This window comes from Bos javanicus, chromosome 19 (genome assembly GCF_032452875.1).
Source record: "Bos javanicus breed banteng chromosome 19, ARS-OSU_banteng_1.0, whole genome shotgun sequence".
Lineage (NCBI taxonomy): Eukaryota > Metazoa > Chordata > Mammalia > Artiodactyla > Bovidae > Bos > Bos javanicus.
The window spans coordinates 15,309,399-15,325,087 of record NC_083886.1 but is presented as its reverse complement, the minus strand read 5'-3'; the positions used below and the strand labels follow the sequence as shown (position 1 = coordinate 15,325,087).

The window sequence follows — 15,689 nt, the reverse complement described above, 5'->3', positions numbered from 1 at the left end:
CATTCCAGTATTCTTGGGCTTCCCTTGTAGCTCAGCTGGTAAGGAATCCGCCGCAATGCAGGAGACCTGGGTTCGATCCCTAGGTTGGGAAGATACCCTGGAGAAGGGAAAAGGCTACCCACTCAAGTATTCTGGCCTGGAGAATACCATGGACTACAGTCCATGGAGTCACAAAGAGTTGGACACGACGGAGCCACTTTCACTTTCAAGGGTCACTGGGCCAGTGCCTCTCTGTAAAACCTGTCAGTTCATACTCTGCAGCCCTACCTAGCCAAGCAATGCCAGGGAAACATTTCTAAAAGGTATTTTGAAGAGCAAAAGAAATACTCCAGCTGGGATGGGAAAGCCCCTAAAACCTAAAAGCACTATGTAGAAGCAACAAGAAGTAGAATCCATCCATCTGTTTGTTCATTCATTTGACATATTTATCATGTGGCTACCAAGGGAAGGGGCTTCCCAGGTGGCTCAGTGGTAAGGAATCTGTCTGCCAATGCAGGAGACACAGGTTCAATCCTTGGATTGGGAAGGTCCCCTGGAGAAGAAAAGGGCCACCTACTCCAGTATACTTGCTTGGAAAATTCCACAGAGAGAGGAGCCCGGCAGGCTATAGTCCGTGAAGTCGAAAAAGAATCAAACATGACCTAGCAATTAAACAACACCAATCAAGAGAATACAGCAAGGAGCAAAACAACACAGAAATAAAAACACTCTGCCCTCATGGAGCTTCCATTCCAGACTTCAAGCAGAGGCCGAGCAACCTCTGCCCTAGAGAAAGACAGCTGATATGTCTCACAGAAAGACAGGGGAAAGAGGGCAGTGTTTTCCCCGCTTGTCGGCTCCCCTAGAAAACAAGTGATCCCGGGGGCTCAGGTGGCACTAATATTCCACTGTTGGGTCTGCCTTGTTTTGCAGGAGTGCGCTACAGCCAGCAGGCAAGCAATGAGGTCACTTCCTCCTCAACAATCAGTCACCATGGCAACAGCGCCATGGTGACTAGCCAGTCGGTTTTACAGCAAGTCTCTCCAGCCAGCCTGGACCCAGGCCACAATCTCCTCTCACCTGATGGTAAAATGGTGAGTACACCTGGGCCATTGTAGCTCTGGAGCTGATAAGATAAGAGGCAAAACAAACACAACTTCTCACAAGGCCTGCCTGAAACAATGAACCATTGTAGCCCCACCGGGGAAAACGGGGGCCGTCCAGAGTTGGAACGGAAAGGTAGAGCCGGTGACCCAGCCTCCGGCGGGTGGAAGAGGTGTTCGGTTTGAACCCAGCCAATAAATCTGACAGAGCCCTGCTCTCATTTTATTGATTGAATGCCTCATAAAGGAGCAAGCCGGGTGGGACCCTGTTTGTTTTGGGGCTGCCAGTGACATTTAAGTTGATAAAAATGTTCATTCATCCCCACCCCCCCTCAACCAACCCAGGGCCTCCAAAGCCAGATTTTTTAACCCAGGGAGCACCTCACTTTGAAACTCCCCTCCCCTTTCTCTTCAGCACTCCCCTGATGCTGCCTAGTAGGGTGAGGGAAGTCAGGATTGAGTGGGTGGCAGGAGGTGGTGAAGCTTCCGGCCCTGGGGTTTTGAAGGCCACTGGGCACCCGTGAGGATCATAGCACAGAACGGTGTGTGGGGTGGGGCTTATTGCGGGGGGTGGAGTCTGGGGGGGAAGTGGGGAACACCGACTTTGAAGTTTGCAATGACCGGGTTCCAATCCCAGCTCTGGCACTTAATTGCCGTGTAGCCTTGGCCAGGTTCTAAGCTCTTTCTTTCTCGTCTATAAAACGTGGGTAATAACACTAGGGTTGTTGGCGGAACAAATATGATAACACGAGAGGTACTCAGCACTGTGTTTGGGACGGTAAATATTCAGTGAATGACAGCATGGTGGTTCTTAGGTGAATATCAGTATTGTTTCCCCCTCAATGACGTTTTCTCTACCAGTAACCACAGCCTACCCTCTCAGATGTCAGCTGAGCACCCCGGTGAGGAATAGAGTAGTTGATGCTGAATTTTCAAGGTTCTAAGCTGCAAGCAACACCAGCGCACCCTTGGGAGGGTGGCTTCCGAGACAACACGAGCGTGGCGACACTGGGAAGGGTAGGACGTGGAAAACTTGATTCTTCGGGTCATGCTCTGTGTTTCAGGGGAGGGAGGAGCTGCGGATTCCTGGCTTCCGAGCCAGGTGGAGCCCTGCACCCTCAAGGCGTCTGACCCAGAGGCAGGTGGGGGGGCAGGGCAGGGAGCTGAGGCCATTTTAGACCTTGACGTGTGCGCTGTGTAGGCAACACAGGAATGGTGAGTCACAGGTGATTGAGTCCCCAGCTCCCTGGAGGAAAAACAAAGTGTAGTTTCCGAGGTGGATGCCAACTCTAGTCTGGGGACCTGAGCCGATGGCTTCCTGGTCATGGGCTCTGCAACAGGAGACAAAAGATGCTCCCGTGGGAGGCATTTTGCAGCCCCCTTGCCCATCCCTCATCCCTTAAGCTTCTTCTTTGGCTGCCTCGTGAGACCCAAGGATTGCCCAGACTTCCCCGGAGGAGGAGGGGAGCCTTGAGGAAGAGATCATGGCTCCCCCGTGGAGGACATATGGAGGGAGACCTCTCCTGTTGCTTGAAGGTCCTTGGTGTTTCCCTGTGAGCCCTTCTTTCCTTCCTCCTGAGAAGCAAACGGCCTCGCCCAGGCTGGGGCGCTCCACAGGCAGCCTCAGGGCACGCTCTTTTCTTCCTCTTCTGCTCGACAGCGCCCTAATGGGCAGTCTGTTATTGGATTGATGATTGACCAGGACAGCACACCTCAATGTTAGCAAACACCTGGAAGCTTGTTTGCAGCGACCAGCTTTTCACTAGTTTCCAACACCCTGGCTCGTATGTTATGTCACTATCACTGGGTGCCCAAATTCTGTTTTCGGTTAATAGGTAACGAGCCCATCGCAGATCTTGATCCACCAAAGACAGAAGTGGAGAGGATGGTTAAAAATAACGCTGGCGAGGGAACCAGTGTGCCCACGTCTTGGGCTGTTGTTGTTTATCAGTGGAAGGATGGACATTGCCTAATTTCAGTTTCCTCATCTGGAAAATGGGGGATAACAATGCCTGCGTCACCGGGGTGGGGCGAGGATTGCCTGTAATTCTGCTGTTTTGGGGGTGAGCCCCAGCCAGGGAATGACAGTCTCTGTGTGCTGACTTCAAGTAGAATGTGCATTTGAAATCATCCCCCAGGGATCGGTTTTGGAAACGAGGGTAACGCATCTGAGCTTTCTTTTTGTACTCCAGGGACCCCATCCCATTCCCGAGTGGCACACGTCCACAAAGAGCTGGCCAGCTTTCAGGTTGCCGTCTGTGAGTGTTGAACCTTGTGTTTTAGAAAAGCACACGCCGGATACTCTCACGGCATCAAAGCAACAGACCCCCATGGTGAAAAGCTCAGCCCTAGAGGCAGATGGCCCGCCCTTCATAGCCACTATACCACTTGCGCACATTTCTTAATTTCTTCAAACTTCCATTCCCTTGTCTGCAAAGGAGGAGTAACAGCATCACCCTCATAGGCAGTAGGCATGTGAAGTGCATAGCAAAGGCCTGCAGAAGGCAACGCTGATACCATCCAAACTCTCCAGATTACCCTGTGAGGATGGAGACTGATACTCTTGGCAGCTCCCTGTCTTCCATCAGTCCTGGAGGCAAAGGTGATGGTTGCGTTTTATTCATTTTTTTATGTCATTTTTTAAATGACATTCCTTTTTTCTCTCTTTTTTTTTTGATGTGGATCATTTTTAAAGTCTTTATTGAATTTGTTACCTTATCTTTTTTTTTTTGGCATCGAGGCATCTGGGATCTTAGTCCCCTGACCAGGGATGGAACCTGCAACCCCTGCATTGGAAGGTGAAGTTTTAACCACTGGACCATCAAGGAAGTCCCAATGGTTGCATTTTAGAGTAGGAAGGAACTTGACCAAGGTGACCCCCCAAATAGGAAGGAGATAGAATTTGGGGTGCAGCAAAACTGGGTTTGAATTCTGGCTTCCTTGCTTACTAGTCAGGTGACACAGAGCTACTCTCTCGACTCTTCTGAGGCTCAGTTTACTTATTCTGTGGCAGTGGTTTAGTTACTCAGTTGTGTCCAACTCTTGCCACACCATGGACCGTAGCCTGCCAGGCACCTCTGTCCATGGGATTCTCCAGGCAAAAATACTGGAGTGGGTTGCTATTCCCTTCTCAGGGGATCTTCCCAACCCAGAGACTGAACCCTGGTCTCCTGCATTGCAGGCAGATTCTTTACAGACTGAGCCACACGGGAAGCCCTTCTTAATCTATAAAACAGGGCAATCATCATAATGCCTTCCTACATGTGTCCTTATCTATTGAGGACAATACGTGAAAGCACTTTAGAAACGTTAAAGCGGGGGGCGGGGCAGAGAGGCTCAAGGAGGAGGGGCTATATGAGCACTTACAGCTGAATCACACTGTTGAAATCACACTGTTGTTCAGAAAGCAACATGACATAGCAAAGCAAGTATCCTCCAATTGAAAAGAAAATTCTGCTTTACATGAATGATTTAAAGAAAAGCAACACTAAAGCCATACACGTTTTGTTTTTATTATCGGCACCCACTTTTCTCTTTCACCATTGAAATCAAACATTGAAATGGTAGAGATTACTGTCACTCCATTGACTTTCTGCAAAGGACTGCATTACTCGAGCGAGTCTGAAGGCAGGTCACTGATTTTTTTCTTTTTTTAATGACTCTGACATTTTGAAAAACAAGTCTGGCAAACAAGCTGGTTCTCTCTTGTTTGATGTGGTCAGAATTCCTTCTTGGTCATGTGACCCCTAACTCACAACGTGATGCTCATTTTTAAAACACAAACAAACCTGTTTGGGGTTTTTTTTCTTTCTTTCTTTTTCAACTTCACTTTGGAAGCTATGGGATTGATCAGAAGGGCAAGCAGAAGATAGTGTCTTCCAGGGGTACTGGTCTGAGAGCTCTAATCTGAGGAGCTCTGGGTCACAAGGAAAAGGCAACTCAAACATCTGATGTATGTATCCCAACCCTAAGCCACCTGTGAGCATTCCTGGTGCCATGAAGAATGTCTGGGTTAGTTCAGAGTGAGAGGGGAACAGTCCTTTCTTAGTAATAATTTTTAAAATTATTTTAAAACCACAAAAAAGTAAGGTACTTAATCATGAATAAAAGTATGTTGTGTGTGTGTGTGTGTGTTGTGTGTATGTGTGTGTAAAACTGAAAGCTTATAATTCATGGGGAAATAGTGGAAGTGTTTCTGATAACATAGAATCAAATTAAGCATGTCTATTACATTGTTACTGGTATTATATCTGTGACTGGTTAATACTATTCAGAAAGTTCTAACCCATGCAATATGACACTAGCAAGGAGGAGAGACCTTTTTAGCATTATATGCTTGTAGTGCCATTATATATACACTTGGGAAAATGACAATCATTAAGGAAAGGACACTATTAGGAATAAATGAAAGGATTCAATCCTTAATAAAAGGAATCAGAGTGGCCTTGGATAAAATACACAGAACTCAGTAGCTTTCTCTTACTAATCTGTCATTAAAATATAATGATGAAACAGAGTGGGGGTACCTGGGACCAAGCCTTATTTAGTAGCTTTGTCATTATGATAGTAGCTCCTTGAAAGAAAAAAAAAGAGGGGGGGGAGGGGTGTTTGTTTTTAATGTATAGTAGAGATTTGGGAAAAGCAGAGAAGCCCAATAATGGATAATGACTAATCTCCCCCAGACAGACCTTAGTAATAATTGCAGGGGAAGAGCCCTCTATAAAAAGTAAGAACTTGAATTTTAGAGTCAAACAGACCTAGGTTGGAATACCAGAGGTATCATTTATTCGGTTGTTGGTTGTTGGTTCTCAGGTAATATGCATGTCTACTCTGAGCCTGTTTTTTAGTTTGTGAAATGGGAATGGCAGAGGTATGTGCCTCATGGGTATAGTGAGGTTTGTGAGTTAATCCATGAGTAGTGTTTCCCAGATCCTGTACTCAGTGAAAGCTTCCTTGTACTCTGGGCTCTAGACCTGGGCCCTAATCTGCTACACTAGGGAATCCCAGGGCATTTCTCCAGTTATTATTTGTAGCAATCACATATTTTTAGCACCAATAATACAGATAGCATGGAGCAGAACAGAGGATACTTTGTTTCCTTTTTTAATTTTATTTTTTAAACTTTTTTCTTTTACACTGGAGTACAGCCAGTTAACAATGTTGTAACAGTTTCAGGGGGACAGCAAAGGGGCTCAGCCATACATATCCATGTATCCATTCTCCCCCAAACTCCGCCCCCACCCAGATTGACCTATAACATTGAGCAGAGATCCCTGTGCTATACAGTAGGACTTTGTTGGTTATCCATTTTAAATATAGCAGTGTGTACATGTCCACCCCCAACTCCGTAACTGTCCCTTCCCAGCCTCCTCCCCTCCTGACAACCATAAGCTCATTCTCTAAATCTGTGAGTCTGTTTCTAGAACCATTTCCAGCATGAACCAGGGACAATCATATCATACACGTGGGCTGAAGAATCTCTAAGACAGGCTAGTGATTCAAAGGAAGTCAACAAAAATGCACATGAGGGAAGGGATTATGGTCAATATTATTTACCTTTTTCTCCTCTGTATCTAGAACAGTGCCTGTCCCTCAGTTGGTGCTTAATACTTGTTACTGAATGAATGCATGAATGTACCAGTGATTTAGCTGTGCCGAGGAATTGCTAAGCGGTGTCATTTTGGACACTGCTCTTTCCTGGGTTCCACTCATGCCGCTCCTGTTTTTTCTCTCCAGCAGATCTCAGTCTCGGGAGGAGGTTTGCCCCCTGTCAGCACCCTGACGAATATCCACAGCCTGTCCCACCACAATCCCCAGCAATCTCAAAACCTCATCATGACCCCCCTCTCTGGAGTCATGGCCATTGCACAAAGTAAGCTCTGTCCTCGGTCAGAAAACGTGGGGGCAGGGAGGAGTGCTTTGGGAAATGAGTCAACCTGATTTAAAAAAAAAAACAACAGTAAAGAAGATATTCTTCCAACTCATCCACCCCTTGTAGATTTGATTCAACTCATTTTGTTCCTTATCTCTCTCCTCATGATTTGGATTGTTCAGCCTAAACTTAGAAGAAATTAGGGAATGGAGTTGAATCTGGATCATAGCTCACCAGCTGTGCATCTTGGGTCAAATTATTGCATCTTTATGAGGGTCAGTCTTCGCATCTGTAAAATGGGTTGTTGGGGGCAATCCAATGACTGGGTACATTTAGACATGCTTGTACATTGATAAAGTATGAATATGTATAATATTGTAGCTTCTATTTTTGTCCAGTGTTCATTCCTATCCCTGAGTGTGTGGTGGGTTTTCCAGGAGGTTGTGTTGTGTTGATGTTCCTTTGTGTTGTTTGAGGTGGAGTAAGACATGAGGGGTTCCCTTCTTTTTTAAAAAAATATAAGATTTATTAATTGATTGATCTTATTTTGGACATGCCCCCATGGCATGGCATGTGGGATCTTAGTTCCCCAACTAGGGATTGAGCCTGTACCCCCTGCAGTGGAAGTGCAGAGTCTTAACTCGTGGACCACCTGGGAAGTCCATGGGCTTCCTTCTTAATGGGGAATTCTGTATGGTCAAATGAGACCTCTTTGGCAGGTGGTGAAACATACTGAGAAGGAACTCTGTGTGAAACTGTCATAGCATCTCTGAGCCTTGGCAGGTTTAAAGAGAAATAGATTGTTTATGCCCAGGCCTGAAGATGGAGCGAGGCGTCAGGTCCTTCTAGCCCTGGGGGCTCACCTTCCACAGCCAGTCTGTCCCCATCCATCACAGATGGGCCATTTCAGTGCAAGAAGGCTGCCATGGGTGTGCCTGTGGATGCTGCTCTCAGAGTAATGACATTGATGCGTATTCAGTGTATTTTCAGCCTTGTGTTGACAGCTCAGGCCAAGTCTTCCCTGTGATCCAGGGAGCACCCATGAGAGGTCTTGGGGATAGCTATGGGAGGTACATTTCCCGTCTTTCTTCTACCCTCAGGATCACCCGCTGTCTTTGTGGCCTCCCTGTGTCCAGTGCCCACATGAACCACTTTTTTATTTGTTCCTGCCTTTTTCGCTCCTCTGTCCATTCTTCCTAAACCTTATCTAGCCTCAGATCACTTCTGAAGGGATGGACTTTTGTGCTCCTTGAGGGCAAAACAGAGCCAAGCCCATAGGAGTCACCTGAGTTTATTGAATGAGTACATTTGGCCCCCTCTCTGTCCTCAGCTGCTGGGAAACTGACACCTTCCCCACTTAGTTTTATAAAAGGAACCTTTAGAGGACTCACAAAATTAAAAAAGGTATTTTAAATTTGCTGCCTTTTCATGGGGCCATTATGGCTGAAACCAGCTTGCTTGACGTCTAGGAGATTTGATTAAAAGGCCCATGGATAAGATACCTCATCTCTATTCCTACAACCAAAACTATACCAAACTGTCCCATTTACCTTCTTTCTTCGCTCCAGCTTTGGCTGACACACACAGTTCTATATTTTCTTAGGCACTATCTGAATTAAAATTTTCCCTGGAGCTGTTACACAGTTTTTTTCATTTTGCTCCTAATTTTTCTCACCTATAATTCTCTATCTTCTTATAATAATCTTATTCTCCAATTGCAGACAGCCAATATCAGAGTGCACTGACCTTAGATGGGTGTGTGCGTGTGTGTGTATGTGTGTACTTGCGGTGGGGAAAGCATGAAGTATGGTGAGGGTCACCAGCAAACATGGTTGAGACACAGCAGTCCTACCCCAGGGAGTGTCAGAATGAAGAATCGGTTATGGAGTCCAAGCTTGTTCTGTTCTCTACACCACAGGCCAGTAAATCAAGAGACAAGTTGTTGGGCAATAAATAGCCAACTCCTGTCCTGTTGAATAGGGCTTCCCAGGTGGCGCTAGTGGTAAAGAGCCTGCCTGCCAATGCAAGAGACATGAGACAAGGGTTCGATCCCTGGGTTGGGAAGATCCCCTGGAGGAGGGCATGGCAACACACTCCAGTATTCTTGCCTGGAGAATCCCTTGGACAGAGGAGCCTGGTGATGGGCTGCAGTCCATAGGGTTGCAAAGAATCAGACACAACTGAAGCGACTTAGCACGCACATCCTATTGAGTATGTGGGCCCTGCTTGGTGACTGCAGAGGCCCAAGGAGAACGTGATAACAGACCCCCCAGCAGTGCCAATTCATCATTCCCTACTCACCTATTGGACTGGATAACATGCTTCTTAAGCAGAAACCAGTGCCCAGAAAACAGATGGGAAAGCCAAGAGTCACACTCCGTGGGAGCTCGGATGACATCACTGGCTTTCCATCCTGGAACTGAGGCACATTAGGGGCACATCCTGTGTTGAAAATAAAATTCCTGGGCCTCACCTCCAAAGGGTCTGACTCATTATGTCTTGGGTGGGGCCGAGGAATGCGTATTTCTTAAAGGGCTCCTCAGGACGACTCGAAAACAATAGGCTGGTTGCAGAACCAGGTCCTCCAATGTCATCCACTCCAGATGGCATCATTTGCTTTTCTAGGCAGAGACTTCCTGAAAAGAGCAGTGGCGATGGGCTTGGGGAGAAGACAGCAAATCCATGGGGCTCCCTTGGAGTCTGAGACCTTATGGGAAAGTTAGGAAACAGATCAGGGTGTCAAGCGAGACAGAGCCTGGAGGAGAAGCCGAGCCCCTGGGGAGTTAGAGATAGTGCTGTTCTGAGTGATCAGAGGACCCCTCCTTCCCAGCCCCACCCAGGTGAGCCAGGAGGGGGCTTATTCCCCTTCCCTTCTCTGCTCACCTTTTAGGTTTCTGATAACGGTATCAGCTAAAGCTCTGAGCAGGCAATTGTTGAGGCCTCTGCGCTATCTCCATGGAGCACTTCCCCCTCCCGTGAACCTGCTTATGGAACCCTCTCCATCTCAGGAAAGGCTCTCCAGGTGTCTTTTCCCGCATCTGCCTAAAAAAGAGATCTTTTTTCTGGGCTTCCGTCTTCAGCTTGTTCTAGCCCTCCCCCCACCATTTCCCAGAAAAAAGTGAAAGAAAGTGGAGTCACTCAGTCGTGTCCGACTCTTTGTGACCCCAGGGACTGTAGCCTACCAGGCAAGATTCTCCAGGCAAGACTACTGGAGTGGGCTGCCATTTCCTTCTCCAGAGGATCTTCCCAACCCAGGGATCAAACCCAGGTCTCCCACATTGCAGACAGGCGCTTTACCACCGGAACCACCAGGGAAGCCCCCCCAAAAATGAGGTCAAATCAAAGGAACCTTGGCAACTCCAAGAAAGAAGTTGGGAGTATCTTTCCCCTCATACTCCCATCCCCAGCCCTACCCTGCTTCAGCTACCTGCCCCAGAATCCCGCCCAGGGAGCCAACGGAGGGTGGGTACCAGGGACCTGATCTTGGCAGCACTGGCCCCAGTTCTAAAGAGACCTCAGGTTATAGACACAGTACAGAACCACGGAGGCCCCGTCCTCCAGAACAGAAAGATGGCAGCACCTACTCTAACCACCAGCCTTCAACTCATTACTTCCTCCTTCCAGTCCATGGTCCTTCCATTGCCACCAGCCCTGTGCTGCCAGATAAGACACACTCACTTCACAGACTGGCTGAGTCGCAGTATTTTATTGCCTGTCTGCTCTAGTTAAGAGAATGAGCATCTGACCTCTCTCAGATCATTGCACAGCGGGCCAAGGAGGGTCTTCAAGCTGCACACCTCTAGGACTGTGGAGGAGGTTTTGTTTTTTTATCAAAATGTGGGCCCCTGCACACTCCTGCCCCCTGCTGGACAGACATATCTGGGCAGTAATCTGTACCTTACTGAGCAAGCCTCCCTCAGAGCCAGGCATGGGTGGAGTGGGCAGATATATTGTTGTTGTTCAATCGCTCAGTCGTGTCTGACTCTTTGCAACCCCATGGACTACAGCACGCCAGGCTTACCTGTCCTTCACCGTCTCCCAGAGTTTGCCCGAGTTCATGTCCATTGAGTCAGTGATGCCATCCAACCATCTCATCTTCTGTCATCCTCTTCTCCTACTTTCAATCTTTCGCATCATGAAGATCTTTTCCAATGAGTGGGCAGACATAGAGCACTGCAACCCCAAGGGGGCTTTGGGAAACAGGACAATTTTGAGAAACCCTCAGACCTCAGTCAGACCTGTTGAAACCCCGTTTCCATCTACAGCTGTCTATGGAATGTGGGCGAGTCACCTTATCTCTCTAAGCCTCGATTTTTCAGTCTATAAAATGGGTCTATAAAATTGCTTCCTGGGCAACCTCTTACGTAACAGCCTCAACCCAGTGCTGGCAAACAGCAGGGGCTCTGTTGATGACCGTTAAAGTCTGTTCGCCTTTGCTCACCCCTGAAGCTGTCTCTGATCCTTCCTCTCATTCCCACAGGCCTCAACTCCTCCCAAGCTCAGAGCGTCCCCGTCATCAACAGCGTGGCTGGCAGCCTGGCAGCCCTGCAGCCCGTCCAGTTCTCCCAGCAGCTGCACAGCCCTCACCAGCAGCCCCTCATGCAGCAGAGCCCAGGCAGCCACATGGCCCAGCAGCCCTTCATGGCTGCAGTGACGCAGCTACAGAACTCACACAGTAAGGACCCGGGCATGTCGGGGAGGGAGCCCCAAGGGGCCTCAATGGCCAGTGTCTTCACTCTCTGGGTCTGAAGTTTCTTGGAAGCTTCCTGGTTTGGTCACTTTTCCCTACCTGTGATCAACCAAGACAATTTCTTTCTTTCATTTTTTAAAAAATGTGTTTGGCTGCACTGAGTCTTCGTTGAGGCACATAGGCCCTTCAATCTTCGTTACAGTATGTGGGATCCTTAGTTACAGCGTATGGGATCTAGTTCCCGGCCCAGGGATTGAACCTGGGACCCCTGCATTGGGAGCACGGAGTCTTAGCCACTGGGTCACCTGGGAAGTCCCAAGACAATTTCTTAAGCACAACTCTTATGCGATTCTGTGCCTTTTCCAGTCCTCTTCTCTACCCCTGGAATTCCCAGGGGAGATTTTGCAGAGGCCAGTGAAGGCCGATACGGGGAGAGAAGCTAGAGATAGAGATCTGGGGAGGTAATATAAATGTGGGACGAACCCATGCCCCCTTTCCCGCCCTAGTTCCCATGGAAGAGATCCTCAGGCAGGCACACCCCTTTTCCCGATGAGCCTCAACTTAGCCTTTTCAGCCCAAAATTCCAGGCAGCTGTTATCAGATGATCAGACTTGGCATATAACTTGCCTCCTAAGTGTCTTCTCTGAATTTGAAAAATCTTCCGGAGTCCCCACACTCTCTGATTTCCACCCCCCAAACATCTCTAATCAAGAACCATCAACATGGGTGGAAAAAGCCACCTGCACACAGAACGTTAGTTTCTGCCCCATGCAGAGGCTGCTTCCCACCTCCGATGTTCTCACCTACCCTAGGACTACCTTTCAACCATTTAGCTTTGGGGGTGTTTTTTGGGTTTTTTTGCCATGCTGAGCAGCCTGTGAGATCTTAGTTCCCCAACCAGGGATTGAACCTGTGCCCCCTACCTTGGAAACATAGGATCTTAACCACTGGACCCCCCGGGAAGTCCCCCTTTCAACCATTTACTTCCCACCCACCCCTAGCCCCCATTTCTCCCCCTCCTGAGCCCCAGAGCCCCAGCCCTCTGGCTAGGTCAGGCGGCCCTTGCCTCCGAGTCTGGGGAGAAAAAATGGGAAGGATGGTTTTCTATCTTCCAGCACAACCCCATGCACACACCTGGGCTGCCTCTGGAATGGAGCAATAGTCTTGCATCAGACAGACCTAGATTTAATCCTGGCTCTGAGCCTTAGCAGCTATGTAGCCGGTGGTAATTTCCTCAGCTACTCTCAACTTCAGTTTTTTCATCTTAAAATGGAAATAGTGTGCATGTGGAGTCACTATGAAAGTGAAACAAAAGTAGGTATGAACTGTGTTTGGTAAGCATTAAGAGTTATTAAAATGCGGACTTCCCTGGTGGTCCAGTGGTTAAGACTTCATGCTTCCAGTGCAAGGGGTGTGGGTTTGACCCCTGGTTGGGGAACTAAGATACCACATGCTACTTGGCCAAAAAATTTGAAAAATAAATATTTAAAAAGAGTTATAAAAATGCAAATAATTATTTATTAAGGGTGTCTAATAGGAGGAGGCAGGGCTGGGAAACAGGATTTCAGTTGCTCTTCTGGATGCGAGTCTGAGGGGCAATGGCTAAGTTCAGCCTCCTTCTACGCTCGGGGCTCCATCCCGCCCCAGGCCTGCAGAGCTGGTTCCTGCGTACCATCTCACATTCCAATCACATTTTCGTGGCTTTTAAAAAATCTGCTACAGCCTGCAGCAGAGCCTGGAACCACGTGTATCACACTGTCCTTTCTCCCCGGCCCTGACAGTGCTCCCCCGCCTCACCTGGGCAGGATTCCTCAGTGGCGAGGCTTGGGTGGGACAGAGAGGGGTCACCAGCGACCTGTGCACTGCCGAGGCCCCGCTGCCCTGGCTGGCTCTGAAGAGAGAGCTCATGGGGCCCCAGAACAGGAAATAACCAGCCTCCCACCAAGGGAAGGACAGGCTGAGACAGCAGGCTGTGACCTTTACCCCCATTCCCTACTGGAGGACTCCTTGGTAGAACAAGCTGGTCCCTCCCTCAAGGCCAAACATCCACATGCTTTCTGGGTTGGTCATGTGACCTGGAATTTACATGAATCTTATGGATGAACTGGCATGAGTCAAAGTTTCCAGACTTGGTGGACACATACTGGAAAAACAAAAAGCGAAAACCACATGCTTCTGGAGCTTTTATTGAAATCTAGGCTCAGGGAGCTTCCCTGGTGGCTCAGACGGTAAAGAATCTGCCTGCAATGTAGGAGATGTGTGTTCAGTCCCTGGGTCAGGAAGATCCCCTGGAGAAGGGAATGACAACCCACCCCAGTACGGAGAATCCAATGGACAGAGGAGCCTGGAGGGCTACAGTCTGTAGGGTCGTAAAGAGTCAGACACGACTGAGCGACTAACATGTTTGTCCATCATACTTCATTTGTGTGATGTCATAAGGCATTTTAGTGCAAACTGGGACAGCCCAAAATTATACAAGTAAGGACACCCATGTCTATTTAACAATTATTAATCAATCTACAATTGCTAGCATGAGACCTAGGACTTGAGTCACTACAGAAAAACTAAGCAAACAGGCCAGCTCCTTCATTTTGCCAGCTACTATGAACTTTTTTGGACTTAAATTCTCAGATGCACCACATATACCCCAGGATCAGTTGTGTTTGGGATGTTTGTTTGTTTGTCTTTGAATATTTCTTTATTTACTTAGCTGTGCCAATCTTAGTTGCAGCATGTGGGACCTAGTTCCCTGACCAGGGATCTAACCCCGGCCCCCTGCATTGGGAGCATGGAGTCTTAGCCACTGGACTACCAGGGAAGTCCCAGGATCACTTGCTGATATCCAGGCATCTAATACTTTGGAAGTCAGGGAAAGAAAGTGCTCCCGCCACAGAAGTGCCAGCCACCTCTATCCACCAGGCACTGTGGAAACCTATTTATCTATTTGGTAAACTGCTTTAAACACAGTCTGTTTTAATCCTACAACAGATATCATTCCCATTTTACAGAGGAGGAAACTGAGGCTAACTGCGTTGATTAAGGAGCCAGGATTTAAACACATAGCCATTCTTTTTGATCACATCACACTGCCTTGCCCAAACATAACTACCACCCACCCCCACCCCCTTTTATCTGCCTGGGGAAAAAGGAACAGTGGTGTGGGATGAGGGGTGGTCTGTAGCTGTGCTTACATTCTTGCGGGATCTGCACCTTGACCTTGTCTTCACTCTGTCTCTGCAGTGTACACACACAAGCAGGAACCTCCCCAGTATTCCCACACCTCCCGGTTTCCATCTGCGATGGTGGTCACAGATACCAGCAGCATCAGTACGCTCACCAACATGTCTTCCAGTAAACAGGTAATGCTGGCAAGAAGGTAGGGGGAGGGGAGGGATGACTGTGACTGCTGATGTGCAGAGAGCGTGACAAGTATGCACTCGGCCTCAGTGTGGTCCTTCTGAGGCTCCCTGGGTACTTTCTAAAAGAATCCCTGAGGTCACAAGGCAAAGAAGATGGGCCACAGGCTGAAGGGGCTTATTGCTCCCCTAGCATCCCTAAGAAGAGCACTAGAGTGGTGAAGTGTGCTCAGCTGCTGGAGACTGGATTATACAGAGCCTGCGGGCACTGGGGTTGAGTATCCCCAGTGGGTTGGTCATGATCCACGGACAGGGTATGCCCAAGGAGGGCTCAGAAAGTCAGACCCTCTGGAGTCTCACGCTTTGCAAGAGGGATCCCTGAGGATTTCCCATCAGTTAACAAATAGAGAAAACGAACAGTGAGTCAGAGGTCCCAAGGCTGATTCACCCAGTTCAGAACTCATCCTGAACCCCCAATGCTGTAAGCTCCAGAAAATGACCCAATTCTGCCAACCCACGGGGACTCCCCAGTAGACAGCCTGGCCTTACCAGGGGCCTGTATTCACTTGGTGTTTTATAGAGAAGCTCAGAATCAGCTTCCTGGTGCATTGAAAGTGGGGAATCCAGAGGCTTAGTCACCATTTCAGTTGATGACTAACTCCCACCTCCACATACATAGAGAGGATGAG

General features: G+C 48.3%; 1 protein-coding gene across 5 annotated transcripts in view; it reads left to right on the top strand.

The window, feature by feature from the left end:
* The window catches only part of HNF1B (HNF1 homeobox B), a 61,594-nt gene that overhangs the window by 36,686 nt on the left and 9,219 nt on the right, over positions 1–15,689 (top strand). For 2 of the 5 annotated variants that reach the window (XM_061390321.1, XM_061390324.1), the window contains exons 5-8: positions 913–1,073; positions 6,822–6,954; positions 11,435–11,629; positions 14,885–15,003. In XM_061390321.1, the coding sequence (XP_061246305.1) occupies positions 913–1,073; positions 6,822–6,954; positions 11,435–11,629; positions 14,885–15,003 (608 nt within the window). Of the gene's footprint in view, positions 1–912; positions 1,074–6,818; positions 6,955–11,434; positions 11,630–14,884; positions 15,004–15,689 lie in introns of those variants that run through there. The other 3 variants (XM_061390322.1, XM_061390320.1, XM_061390325.1) reach the window with 2 other exon arrangements.